This window comes from Bos mutus, chromosome 16 (assembly GCF_027580195.1).
Source record: "Bos mutus isolate GX-2022 chromosome 16, NWIPB_WYAK_1.1, whole genome shotgun sequence".
Taxonomy (NCBI): domain Eukaryota; kingdom Metazoa; phylum Chordata; class Mammalia; order Artiodactyla; family Bovidae; genus Bos; species Bos mutus.
The window spans coordinates 34,045,094-34,059,493 of NC_091632.1; the positions used below are offsets into that span (position 1 = coordinate 34,045,094).

The window sequence follows — 14,400 nt, forward strand, 5'->3', positions numbered from 1 at the left end:
TGTGTGTGTGGTTCTTCTTGGGGTGGGAGAAGGGAGGGGCTGGGAAAGGAGTGGACAGGGCGAGGTCACCTGGGTATGGGGGCAGCATTTGCTCAGGTGGCTCCCATGTCAGAAGCCAGGGAGAAGAGGGGACGCAGGACTTCTTCCTAAGGGGAGAAGTTGAGTTTGATGCTCACGTGCTGTCCCCAGGGACTCGTCTAAGCTCTTTTTTAAAAGGAAAATCTGCTTATTTGTTTGGCTGCGCTAGGTCTTAGTTGCCACACTCGGAGTCTTTACTTGTGGCATGCGAGCGCTTAGTTGCATCACGGGGGATTTATTTCCCTGACCAGGGATCAAACCCAAGACTCCTGCACTGGATGCATGGAGTCTTAGCCACCAGACCACCAGAGAAGTCAGCGTATCAACTCATTTAATCCTCACAGTCAGCCCATGGCAGTGGGGCGGTCTTTCTCAGATAAGAACAGACCCAGAAAGTTTTCAAGAGACACAGGCAAATGGAGCAGCTCCAGCTCATTCAGTCCACAGCCCATGTCCCTACCCATCTACTCACCCTGCCTGCCAAGTTCACTCGAGGATATGCCCCAGGAGTGGCACCAAGGCCACAGGAATTCTGCACTAATGCACCCGGGAGCCCCGCCAAGACTCCCTCACACTCAGAGACACTCCAAGCCTCCTCCATTACAGACTGGGACGGTGGGGTGAGGAGGAACAAGCTGGGGTGCCCCCTATAAGAGGACTTTGAACAGATTAGGCTCCCCCTGGGTCTCAGTCTCCCCATCTGGTCAATGTGGGCTAAGGTCTCAAGGTCTTCCCTTTGGTTTCGAGGTAGGGTGTCCCCTTTCCCAGGTACAATGTGGTGAGGGTGGGGCGGGCAGGATTTTGAGATGATGCTGTACATCGCTGCCCCCAGGTGGACGTAGGTGGTACTACAGCAGCCTAATGCCCTATGCCTCTGGCTTCCTGCTTGGAGAAGGCTTCTTCGTCCTTGAAGTGTTATTTCCTGAGAAAGGCCACCCCACGTGCCACCTGTAGCCCGAGATGCCATTAACACTGCATGTTGGGTGAAGCATTGTCCTCAATTGCCTTCCCAAGGGAAGAATATCAGAAGCCCTGACATCCTAGCAACATGGTCTCAGAGCTGAGAGGATACAGACAGGCAAGGGCATTCAAGCCCCAGAGCCCTGGCCCAGGTGGCCCGGTAATGGAAATGGGCCTCGAGCCCACAGAATGTGAGATACATGGGCTGCTGGTCCCACGCCAGGCCCTCCACCATCAGATGCAGCTGGGAAGGGCCCTAGCCTCAGCCACCATGAGAACCCTCTCTCCCAGCCTGGGCAGGGGGCACGAGAGGAATAAGGAGTCCTGAAGGGATTAAGGGACCAAGAGTGGGGAAGGGAGATGGCTCCTCAAACCCCAACCATGTCCTGGCCTCTCGGTAAGCCTCCCCACCACCGAGTCCCAGCCCCAGCACCAAACACCGAATCCCTCACTCAGCCCCCCAACTCCCTACTTTCACCTGGTTTTGAGGAGAAATGCTGTCAGCCCCAGGCCTGCCTGCTTAATGGGCCCCACCCAGGATGTAACAGCTGCCACCCGAGAGTCCTGTCCCACCAACTAAAAATAATGGGCCCCCATCCTGGCACCTGCCCTGTTTCTCAGGCTCTCACCAGCATCCTCATTGACTCCCAACCTTGGCATCGCTTCTCCTAACGTTCCCCACACTCCCAAGCCCAGCCTCTGCCAAGTCACTCCTGGTTATTTTTCCAGCACAGTCTGGCCCTGAGTGTCTGGCTGACATTAAGTGCCCTCATCCTGGAAGGCCCCACTCCAGGCCCTGGAATACACAAGGGTCAGCAGGATAGGGTGGGATTACAGCATCCTCATAGCCTCAAGTCCTCAAGTTCATTTGGGGTTTTTTTGTTGTTGTTAGTTTTAATTTTAATTTTTTATCAAAGTATAGTTGATGCTGTATGGCTCAGGAAACTCAAACTGGGGCTCTATATCAACCTAGAGGGGTGGGATAGGGAGGCAGATGGGAAGGAGGTTCAAAAAGGAGGGGATATATGTATACCTATAGCTGATTCATGTTGAGGTTTGACAGAAAACAACAAAATTCTGTAAAGCAATTATCCTTCAATAAAAAATAAATTAATTTTTTTAAAAGGAAAAAAAAAGTATAGTTGATTTACATTGTTGCGCCAATCTCTGCTGTACAACAAGGAGACTCAGTTATACACATATAAGCATTCTTTTTTATATCTTCTTTTCCATTATGATTTATCACAGGAGACTGACTATAGCCCCCTGCGCTATAACAGAAGGGCCTTATTGTTTATCCATCCTCTATGTAAAGTTTACATCTGCCAATCCCAAAGTTCCAGTGCTTCCCTCTCCCGCCCCTTGGCAGCCATAAGTCTGTTCTCTATGTCTGTGAGTCTATTTCTCCTTAATAGATAGGTTTGTTGGTGCCATAGTTTAGATTCCACATATAAGTGATATCACAGGGTATTTGTCTTTCTACTTACTTCACTTAGTGTGAGCATCTTTAGTTGCATCCATGGTGCTGCATTAGCATTATTTCATTCTTTTTTATGGTTGAGTAGTATTCCATTGCATATATGTCTTCTTTATCCTTTCATCTGTCAATGGACATTTAGGCTGCTTCCATGTTTTGCCTACTGTGAATAATCCTGCTGGGAAAATAGAGCTGTGTGCATCTTTTTGAATCTTAAGTTCATTTTGGACATGGAATCTGAAGAAAAGAGACCCTTTCCCACCTGTGCCCATCAAGCTCCCCCCGCCCAGGATCAATGCGCTCTCGTTCAGGGCTCCCAGACCTTGGCCCAGAATGTTCAAAAAAACATTTATCACCTTGCCCAGCGGGGAGCTCCAGCGGAGCTGAACAGGGTCTTATCTTCTTTGTGGCCCCAGCCCTAGCACAGAGTCTACACACAGGAGCTGCTCAGCTAGTGCGGGAGGAATGGAGGAATGAATGGCTTCTGTGTACCTACTAAGTCAGTGCCTCACAGTCTGGGCAGGCAAGATGCACAGCTTTAAGTTAATCCAACTCCAAGCCTTCTGCCTTCCAATCGCAGCAATCCACTCCCCAGAGCACCTCTCTGCAGATATTCACCAGCCCTCCTGGGGCTGTTTCTTCATCTTGGTGGTCAGAAGACCAGGTCAGCCAGCCAGGTGTCACCACCAGAACTTTAGGCATTTTGAGCCCCTGGAGTGATGGCGTCCTCTGGCCAGTGGTTTTCCCTGCATCAGGACCAGGTCAGGAGGGGCTGGCACTAGCCATGCACACTAGCCATGCACACTAATCGTGCACCAGAGGCACCTCCCACCTCTGCCCAGTTGCTCCCAGTGAAAGAGCATGGTTGAATAATGCCCAACATGACCAGTAGGCCCAGCTCAGAAAACAACTTCCAAACAGCGCATGGAGGAGTTCAAAGCAGACAAAGAGAAGTAAGGCCTCGAGGCAAATGAAGTAAACCAACTCTCCGAGGTCAAGGCTGAACCCAAACTGCCGAGGCTCCAGGTGGAATTTGGGGGCATCCAGAGTAGCACTCTGGAGAAGGCAATGGCACCCTACTCCAGTACTTTTGCCTGGAAAACCCCGTGGATGGAGGAGCCTGGTGGGCTGCAGTCCATGGGGTCGCTAGAGTCGGACACGACTGAGTGACTTCACTTTCACTTTTCACTTTCATGCATTGGAGAAGGAAATGGCAACCCACTCCAGTGTTCTTGCCTGGAAAATCCCAGGGACGGGGAAGCCTGGTGGGCTGCCGTCTGTGGGGTCTCACAGAGTCAGACACGACTGAAGCAACTTAGCAGCAGCAGCAGCAACAGAGTAGCACTCAACCTTTACATCTAAATCATGGAATCTAAGATCTGAAAAGAGCCCGAGAGTTGATCTGATCCTACATGCCCATTTTAAAGAACAGGAGACTGAAGGCCTTGCAGGGAGACAACTAAGCTGGCTCCAAGTAGGAATTTGGCCAACCAAAACCTTCCAGGGTATGCCAAGGCCTCAGCCTCCACCCACAGCCTGGGTGGAAGAAGGTGCTGCAGAGCAGGGAGAACCCCAAGATCCGACAGATTTAGTTGAATGAGGGAGAAAGAAAAAGACAGGAAGCAAACAAGAGCTACAGCGACAGAGAAGGAAGTGGTGCATCATAGCAGTTTTGGGCCGTAGGCTGACATTTGAAAGGCTGACTTCAGACCCTGTTGTTGTTCAGCTGTGTGACCCTGGATGGTCATTGACCCTCTGAGTCTCAGCTTTGTCATGTTTAATCAGCGGACAAGAGTGTCTACTGCGTGTTGTTGGGAGAATTAAGGGACTGCAAGAGTTACTGAGCATGGCAACCAGCAAATAGTAGGTGCCTAGTAAACGACAACTAAAAAGAATGAGTCAGGCCAAGTAGTGTGATGGGGCCCCCAAACGTGCAAATGCAAGAGTTTGCTCTGTCTGGATATTTGGGAAATCCATGCCTCCAAGCCAGCTCCATCTCCGCCCAAATTAAACAGTAACCACCCAAGGTCAGGGAAAAGGCCTTGGCAGAACAGGTTTCTTCCAAGTGGTGGCTCGGCCTTGATGAGGTGGGCCCACCCCCCACCTGCCTATAAGTGCTGCCCTGGCCACCGCGACATTCACCTGATTCTGAGCATTCACAACATGTTGGGCATCACGGTCTTCACCACGTTCCTGGCCTACGGTAAGCTGAGGCTCCATGACCAGCTGCAGCTATCAGGCTGTGAGCTCGGACAAGGATGGAGGCAAGGGCCCTCTGCTCTCCAGGGCTTTGGGAAAGGATCTTTGGGGTCCAGTGTGGGTCCAGTTACTACTGATCAGCTGTGTCAAATGAGCTACTTGCCCGCTGGGCAACTCTGCTTCTGTATCTGCGAAACAGGGCTGATGATCTAACCTCCCCAGGGTGAGGATGAGCGGTGAGGCGCAGAAAGATGTAGCATCAACCTGGGGGAACAGAAGATGCCTCATCCCTAGGGACCCTGGGGACCATCAGGGGGTCTGGGCTTCCCAGCTTGCTCAGTGGTAAAGAACCCGCCTGCCAATGCAGGAGATGCAGGTCCCATCCCTGGGTTGGGAAGAGCCCCTGGAAAAGGAAATGGCAACCCATTCCAGTATTCCTGCCTAGGAAATCCCATGGACAGAGAAGCCAGGTAGGCTACAGTCCACGGGGTTGCAAAAGAGTTGGACACGATTTAGCAATTAAACAATTTCGGGGCCTACCTTTCCTGGGATCAGCATCTCTCCTTTGGGGATTCTGTGTTGGCACAGAGGGTGGCAGCTTCCCGTGTTGGCAGCCTTCTCCCAGATTGGGAGTCAAGGCACTTGACTCGAATGTCACTCTCTCTCAGCAGGACCTAAACAAGCCATATCACCTCTCTAAAGCTCACTGGCACTTTTAGCAAATAAGAGCACTTCGTTAAGAGTCCTCCAGTTGATAACAACAGTAGTAATAATAACAATAGCTGCTTCTGTGTATTGCATGCTTACTCTGTGCCAAGCGCTCTGCTAAGCCCTTGACATTCAGGAGCTAATTTGATTCTCCATCAACCTTGAGAGGCAGGGTCTATTAATATAGACCCATTTTACAGATGAGGACCCTGAAGCACAGTGAAGTTCAGTATCTTCTTCAAGATCCCATGGCTGGTTAGTGGTGGAGGCAGAATTTGAGTCCAAGTATGCCTAGCACTTGCCCTTGACCGTTCCACAGCTAGGACAGTCTGGAATTCTGTGGGTTCCATGTTCACACATCCCCACCATGCTGTGGCTTCAAAAGGGACAGCAGGGTAAGGATGAAGAACACAGGTGTACCTGGGCACTCACACCAAGCCAGCCTACCTGGGTGTTTCCTTCACTCTATACCAGATCTTTTGCTCAACTCTTCATATGCATCATTTAGTTCTCAGGACAAACTTACCAGGTTAGTGCTATTCTACCCATTTCACAGAAAGGGAAGTTGAGGCCCAGCAAACTCAATGGCTTCCCCAAAGTCTAACAGGAAAATTCAAACCCAAGTCTGCCTAGTCCCTAAAGGTGTGCTCTTTCCACCTGTCCCTTCCTCAACGAGATACCACCCACACTGACCTGAGCTCTCTCTCTCCTGTCTCCCCCAGCCTCCAGCTGCGGGGCCCCCATCTTCCAGCCCAACCTATCAGCCCGCGTGGTGGGAGGAGAGGACGCCATTCCCCACAGCTGGCCCTGGCAGGTAAGCTCACTGCAGTGGGCTTGGGAGGCAGGGTGGAGAGGGGCGTGGGCAGTGGGCCCCTGAGTGGGCAGTGGGCCCCTGAGGGCTGACACGGCATCCTTCCACATCCCCCCCTCCCCAGATCTCCCTCCAGTACCTCAGGGATAACACGTGGAGGCACACCTGTGGCGGCACCCTGATCACCCCCAACCACGTGCTCACAGCTGCCCACTGCATCAGGTGAGCCGGAAGTCACCCAGACACGCCGCACGCCGCCCTTCCCGGGCACACACTCCAGACACCGGGACAAGCAGGCTACGCGTACCCAGTAACTCAGTTGTCCATTTATTCATTCAGTGAGTATTTAGTGAGCGCCTACTATGTGCCAGGGAACGTGGCAGTGAAAACGCAGTTTGTGCTCTCAGGGAGCTTATTACATTCTAGTGGAAGACAGTGACAGGCCATCCAACAAGTAAACATGTAGCAAAATAAGTGGGAGTGAAGGAAAACAAAGAAGCAGGAAGAGGATAAGAAGTATGAGGGGCTCTATTTTAAATGACATGACCCGGGGAAGAGATCTCTGAAAAGGGCATGCTTGAGCCAAGATCTGAAGAAAATAAGGGAAGAAATCTTTGGTCTGGAAGTAAGGTGTCACAGGTGGAGGGAAGAGCCGATGCAAAGGTCCAGAGGAAGGAGTCCATTTGGTATGTTTGAGAAATTAAGTGGAAGCCAGTGTGGCAGGAGCGGATTGTGTGAGGGGAGAGGAGGAGGTGGCTAGAGAGGAATGCTGCTGCTGCTGCTGCTAAGTCACTTCAGTCGTGTCCGACTCTGTGCGACCCCATAGACGGCAGCCCACCAGGCTCCCCCGTCCCCGGGATTCTCCAGGCAAGAACACTGGAGTGGGTTGCCATTGCCTTCTCCATTGTGTGAAAGTGAAAATTGAAAGTGAAGTCGCTCAGTCACGTCCGACTTGTAGCGACCCCATGGACTGCAGCCTACCAGGCTCCTCCATCCATGGGATTTTCTAGGCAAGAGTACTGGAGTGGCTTGTCATTGCCTTCTCCGATAGAGAAGAATACAGGTGAGATAATGCAGGCCAGCAGCAGTGTGGACTAGTTCATCCTCACAACATCCCTGGCAGGTGTTTTAAGATTATCTCCACCTTACAGGAGAGGAATTGAGGCCCAAGCCTGCCCACCCAGCAGTCAGAACGGACTTGACTCCAAGACCATGGTCCTTACCCCGTGCCCTAGGAAGGGTCAATGGGGTGAACCATGCCTTCCCCCAAATGAGTCCCACAGTGACCCCGAAGCTGCATCACCAGAGCCCCAACTTCCCTCTCTACCCTGCCAACCAGTGGGGGCAGGACCCTGACTTGGCCCCCTTGCTCTGTCCAGCAACACCCTGACCTACCGCGTGGCCCTGGGGAAGAACAACCTGGAGGTGGAGGACGAGGCAGGCTCCCTCTACGTGGGTGTGGACACCATCTTTGTCCATGAAAAGTGGAACTCCTTCCTAGTTCGGTGAGTACCCAGATAGCCATCACACAGCCCCTAGGGGCAGCTCAGAAGAAGAGGGGGTCCCTGAGATGGAGACAGAACCTGTCCCTGAGCCCCATCCTCACCCTGAACAGCCCACAGATGATGACTTTACACAAAATAGCAAAATGCTAAGAGGAGACGGACACCCCTCCCATTCCCATCATTGACCAAGGGGCTCCAGAAAGTACACATGGAATAAGAATCCCGGGGCCCCCATGGTATGTTACCTGAAGTGTCAGCCAGGGGATGAGCCAGCACTCCCCATTATTGATGCTTACTGCGCGCCTGCCCGCATTGCAATAAGCACTTTACATGCCATCTCTTATTTAATCCTCACAACAGCCCAAGACAAGAACGCGAGGATCAGAGAGGTTAAGGAATGTGTCTCAGATCACACAGCCCACTAAGTGGCAGAACCACAAGTCAAACCAAGTCTACCTAGGGTTGTCCACTTTCATTCGGGTGACACGGAAACATTAAAAATGGAATCTGCAAGTATTTTTACAGTCATAATTCCGAATTTGCTTTAGCTTAATTTCGGTTGATGCGGTGGTTCAATGACAGTGGCTCAGAAGGCTTCTGCTCTTGTCACTTCTCTGTTAAGGCTGTCGTGATGTGAAGACACAGGTAGGGGAAGAAGCTCCACGTACAGGGGCAGGCGATGGAACTAGAAAGCAGATCATTCGTTCCCCAGCATCTCTGTCCACCAGTAAAACCCGGCAGTCCGGGATGTGTGACCCCTGGTCACCCTTGGCCTGACTCCCAGCTCCCAGGCCAGGCCTCTTGGCATTTGCTTGGTGCACCAGGCCCTCCTGTGATTCACCACCTCCACTTTGGATTCCAGCAATGACATTGCCCTTATCAAGCTGGCAGAGACCGTGGAATTGAGTGACACAATCCAAGTGGCCTGCCTGCCAGAGGAGGGCTCCTTGCTGCCTCAGGACTACCCCTGCTTCGTCACTGGCTGGGGCCGTCTCTACAGTGAGTATAGCCCCTGGCACATCACGAGCGCCTTCCTGGAGGAAGCAGCTCCCACAGTAAGCATGCCACCCACATTTGCCCACCAGTTTCCTTCCTGCCTTAACATTTTTGCATCTTCTTAAACTGTGTAATGATGGCTAATATTTATTAAGCACATGCCATGTGACAGACACGCCAAGTGCATATAAGGGATGCTATAAGGATTAAATGGACTAAAATTTGTCAAGGACTTAGAGCAAGGCTGGACATCTACTAAATGCCTTGTAAATGACTATTGAATCAATGAAACTAACCATTTTGGCATAGGAGATTAGATCATATACCAAGTATATTCCAGTGAATGGAATTCTCAAGTAAATTCTAGCTGAATTTAAAGGTTAAATGCAAATAAATGAACCTACAGAAGACTTAGAGGAAAATGGAGATCAGTACTTGGAAAATTTGGGGCTGAGAAAAATCTTTTAACATGTGACTCCAAAGGTAGAGAACTACAAGGAAACCATTGGCAATTAAAATCCCAGAACATAAATTAAAGATAAATGGTAGTTATTTCTTGAGGGTTTTCTATGGGTTGGTTTTACCTTTCCGACCCTTTGAAGGGTGTCTAACCCAGTTTGGGACCATTAGCTCAGAGTCTTGCCTCTCAATAAAAGGCATGTGAGTATGTCCCTTAAAGTCTTGCCAGAACTTGCCTGGCCTGGCCCAGCCCCATGTAGCCCTCTGCTCCCTGAAGGCCTGGGGCCAGGGCTTCCTGGGCTGCCTACCCAGTCACCACCCATTCTCTCTCCAGCCAACGGCCCCATTGCCGCCGAGCTGCAGCAGGGCCTGCAGCCCGTGGTGGATTATGCCACGTGCTCCCGGAGAGACTGGTGGGGCACCACGGTGAAGGAGACCATGGTCTGTGCCGGGGGCGATGGAGTCATCTCAGCCTGCAACGTGAGTGTCCAGACTCTGCACCCCAGCCCTAACGCAGAGGGCCAAGTGCTAGAGGCAGGGATGAGAGCAAAGGAGTGAGAAGTGGGGAGACCCCATGAGGAACCCTCTCCCTGGGGGGAGACTGAGTCCCAGTTGGGCTCAGGAGACTTAGGAAAAACTTGTCACTGTCCCCCTTCCCATCCCCCACCAGCACTACCGCCAGAGCTTGAAAGCTGAATGTCAGTCTCTGGATCCAAGTCCCAGTCCCACCCCTTCATAGTTGCATAACCTTGGGCAGGCTGTTCAACCTCTCTGAACCTCAGTTTCCCCACTATAAAACGGAGCGACAGTAAGCACAGAGCTGCTGTGAGGACTAAATGAGTCTGACGCATGTAGAAGAGACTTCATTCAAGTCTGGGCACACGTTCCGACATACCATCAACTCCATTGGTCCAGGGAGACAGAGGACTCAGGGAATCTGACACAGAAGCAAGAAGCACCCAGGGAAATCAGAGACTGTCCCATTTTTAAACACAGGACTCTTTCCCCATTTCCACTTTCCTCACTTTCCAGGGTCCCCTACACAACTCCCAGCATCTTCACCTCTCTGGACAGCTCAGACTCAGGCATGGGACACTGAGGCACAGAGAGAGTTCTCATCATCCCAAGATCACACAGCAAACCAAGACTTAATCTGATACTTTAGGGCTCCCCTAGGATAAAGGTCAATGGCACCCCACTCCAGTAATCTTGCTTGGAAAATCCCATGGATGGAGGAGCCTGTTAGGCTGCAGTCCATGGGGTCGCTAAGAGTCGGACACGACTGAGCGACTTCACTTTCACTTTTCACTTTCATGCATTGGAGAAGGAAATGGCAACCCACTCCAGTGTTCTTGCCTGGAGAATCCCGGGGACGGGGGAGCCTGGTGGGCTACCATCTATGGGGTCGCACAGAGTCGGACACGACTGAAGTGACTTAGCATATAGCATTAGCATAGGATAAAGGTCAAGTCACTCCCAAACCATATCTTCTCTGCCTCCCTCACTATGGACAAGCTGAGGCCAAAACAGGAGGTAACAAGGCAGAGAGGCCAACTCCATGCCCCACTCTGACCCGCCCCTGTGGCCCAAGCCTCCCTCTGACGCCCACCTCATCTGGTGCAGGGGGACTCGGGCGGCCCCCTGAACTGCCAAGCTGAGAACGGCAACTGGGATGTGCGAGGCATCGTCAGCTTCGGCTCCGGGCTGAGCTGCAACACCTTCAAGAAGCCAACGGTCTTCACCCGTGTGTCTGCATACATCGACTGGATCAACCAGGTGGGTGCCCCTCCCAGGCCTCCTTCCTCACTGCCCACCCCTCACTTGCCTTTCCTTCAGTTGTTCCTCTACTCATTCCTTCACTCATTCATTCATTCACCTGCTCAAGAAGTATTGATTGAGTGTTTGCTGCACGCAGCCTTGAGTCAGGTGCAGTAAAGGAAATGGCCATTGACTCCTCAACCCTTTAATCCATTTGCTTCAGCAAACACTTCTGTCCCAACCCTAGGCTCCCCACCAGGGCTCCCAAAGGTGAACTATGGCCCCCACACAGGAGAGGCGGTGGCATGGATGACCATCTGTCTTTTGAGGAGGGACAGGGGGTCACTTTGGGAGCAGGCAGTGTCCTGAGCCCACTTGCATGGTGGTGGGAAGTGCTGAAGGGGCCAACCCTGGGGGCAGAGGCAAGCCTGGCTCATTAAGGCCTGGTACTACCTGCTGTGCCCCCTTGTTCCTTCCCTCCCGGCGAGACTCATGCCGCCCTGAGTCCCTCACTGTTCTCTGCTTCTCCAGAAACTGCAGCTGTGATTCATCCCCAGGAGCCCAGGCCACAAATCCCAACAACCACAATAAACCTCTCTCCCCCTCAAGCTGCCTGCTTTCTTTTTTTCTTTAATTTATTTATTTGGCTGCACTGGGTCTTAATTACAGCACTGAACTCTTAGTTGCAGAATGTGGGGTCTAGTTCCCTGACCAGGGATTGAACCTGGGCCCCCTGCGTTGGAAGCTCGGATTCTTAGCTCCTGGACCACCAAGGAAGTCCCCTGCCTTCATTCTTGATTCTCGTGTCCCCTGCGGGTTCGGAAGCTCTCTGGGAGCTGCCCCTTCCACACCAAGGATGCAAAGAGAGGCCCCCTCATTCAGGCTGGTTTGGCCTTGAGGGGGAGCTGTTGGAGGTGCTGGGGGAGGAGGCAATCCCAGGAGGCTACCCGGTACCTGAGGGGACGTGAGTTAAGGACACACCAGAGATTTGCCGCCCACCCCCCCTCCTCACACACACACACACACACACACACACATCTCATAACACCACACCCTGGTCAAACAGCAATGGCTTCCACAGTAGTCACAGCAGGTCAGAGGTGGGCAAGCTTGCACTGCACTAGACAGGCAGGGAAACTGAGGCCCAGAAAGGAAAAAGTTGAGCCTAGTCACAGGAAGAAACGACCAGTAATGCACAAATAAGAGGCTCAGTTCAGGCTCCTCTTGTCCTGAGGCCGCCTGGAGGGCACATGGAGCCAGAAAGGTGAGGGACCCAGTGTCCAGTAAGGTGGATCCAAGTGGGGCCCCTGATCCCTGACCACAGTGTCCCTAGTTTAGGGCACTCCTGAGGATCGCCAAGGCTCCTAGTCCAGGGCTGATCTAGGAGGGAGCTGCCCCCACCTCTGCCTCTAAAGTCTTCCTAGGAAAACCCTCAACTAGGACCACCTCTGGTTGGTCAATGAGTTGCCCAGTTTCCCCATCAGACTTTGGTTCCTGGAGGTGGGGACCATGACCTCCCACAATGCCAAGCTCATTCTCAAAAAGTATTTACTCAACAAGCAATGGAGGCTACAAGAAGCCCAGCACCAACTCAGCCCTGGGAATCCAGGGAGAGTCCAAACAAGACCCCTGTTCTGCAGGAGACAGACCCATAAACAGATCATTGAGGTCACGGTATAAGTGTGAAGGTAGGAATACAGTCCAGGAGCACCGATAAGGGACACTTAAACCAGTGTCAGTTGGTGAGAGGAGTCCATGACAGCTTCCTAGAAGTGGTGATACCCCAGGCTGAGTCTTCACATTTGAACAGAACGTATCCAAGCACAGAAGATGTTGCTGGTTGCTTGACCCAAGGGCCCCCTGGTCCTGCTTGACCTCCTTCTTTTGAAGCTGTCTCTATATTGGAAGGTAGATGCGCTAAACATTAACACTATTTGTGCCCAAGTCCCTTACAATTATAATAATGAAGTAATAACTAACACATACTGAATACTTGCTATGTGCCAGGCACTGTTCTATAGGCTTTACATGTATTACCTCACTTAATCCCCAAAACAATCCTAAGATATAGTCTATTAATATCATCCCCATTTCACAGATGAAAAAACTGAGGCTAGAGATGTTTCATGACTTCCCAAGGTGATTTAACCAGAAGGTGATGGAGCTGGGATCCAGACTTTGTTAATCTGGCTCCAGAGCCCATGCTCTGGATCACCAAGCTCTACTGCCCTGTGATGAACATGAATGTGGATGTGATACCTAGAGCTAAAGCAGCCATTTTGTGGCCAAGAGAATTACAGCGATATGAGTTCATACATCATCAAGCCGCAGATCTGATGCCAGCAACCATTTTCTGAATATCAAGTTTTGTGGGAAAAAAATAAATCTGCATTTGTTTTAAACACTGCAGTCAGGTTTTCCATAACTTGCAGCTCAGAACACACCTAACTGATACTCTTAGGGATATCATAAGGGGTCACTACTTTCCTGGCTAAGGGAAGGGTATGAGCAAAGTCATGGTGACTGCTCAGGAGGATCTCGAGGCAGCAATTTCTGCTAGAGCATAAGGCATGGAACATGGATAGGGCGACCAATAGTTCTGGTACCATCCAAGAGCTTCACATACTCGACCTCATTTATACAATAATCTTGACAACCTTGATAATTATCCCCCTTTACAGATGAGGTAACTGAGGCTCAGAGGTGGTTTAAAAACTCACCAAAGGCCACACAGTTAGTAATGGGGCACCAGGACTTAAATTCAGGTGGTCTGACTCCAGAGTCTGTGTGACTAACAACCATGTTATTCTGCCATTAATCCCCAACTCTCAAGGATCCTCTCACACAGATTCCTCTAAAGGCCATACCAGGGAGGGGTGGAGGCTGTGGGTGTGCTGACAATCCTGAGCAAAACTGGCAATTTTGAACTCAAATAGAAACCTGAGGAGAGAGTTATTGCTCACAGATGTTCACAAAGGCCTTCACCAGCTGTATCAGCTACTTCCAGCATAATTAATAGTGCTTGATAACAACCAACCACAAACTTTCAGTAGCATCCAAAGACAGGTATTTATTGCTCACACACTTGGGTTCAGCTGGGAGTCAGTTAGGTGGCTTATTTTGGCTAACTGCCGATTTTGGCTGGAAACACTCACATGTCTAGGGGTCAAGTCTGGTTTTGACTGGGGAAGCTCAGCTCCACAGGGCTCTCTCTCATCCTCCTCCCAGGAGGCCATTGCAAAATTGCAAGGCAAAGGGCATGGATAAAGTGAGAGGTGAAGAATCAGAGCCATCCTGGAAGTCTCTCATACCCTCACACTAAGACACAAATTAATAGCATGAAATACGGCAGAGCAGAAAGGAGGATATTTATTGGCTAACAAGCAGTGACAGCAGCTGAGTCACCTAACCTCTCTGAGACTCAGTTTCCCCATCTGTAAAATGGGCAC

At 51.2% G+C, this 14,400-nt stretch overlaps 1 protein-coding gene across 1 annotated transcript; it reads left to right on the top strand.

Annotated features, from left to right (window-relative positions):
- The first annotated feature begins 3,624 nt into the window (after positions 1–3,624).
- On the top strand, positions 3,625–11,554 carry CTRC (chymotrypsin C). Its single transcript, XM_014482781.2, has 8 exons — positions 3,625–4,718; positions 6,145–6,236; positions 6,358–6,455; positions 7,613–7,738; positions 8,601–8,737; positions 9,528–9,673; positions 10,817–10,969; positions 11,483–11,554. The coding sequence occupies exons 1-8, from the start codon at positions 4,598–4,600 to the stop codon at positions 11,495–11,497; spliced, it is 888 nt and encodes a 295-aa protein (XP_014338267.2). The 5' UTR covers positions 3,625–4,597; the 3' UTR covers positions 11,498–11,554.
- The last annotated feature ends 2,846 nt before the right edge of the window (positions 11,555–14,400 follow it).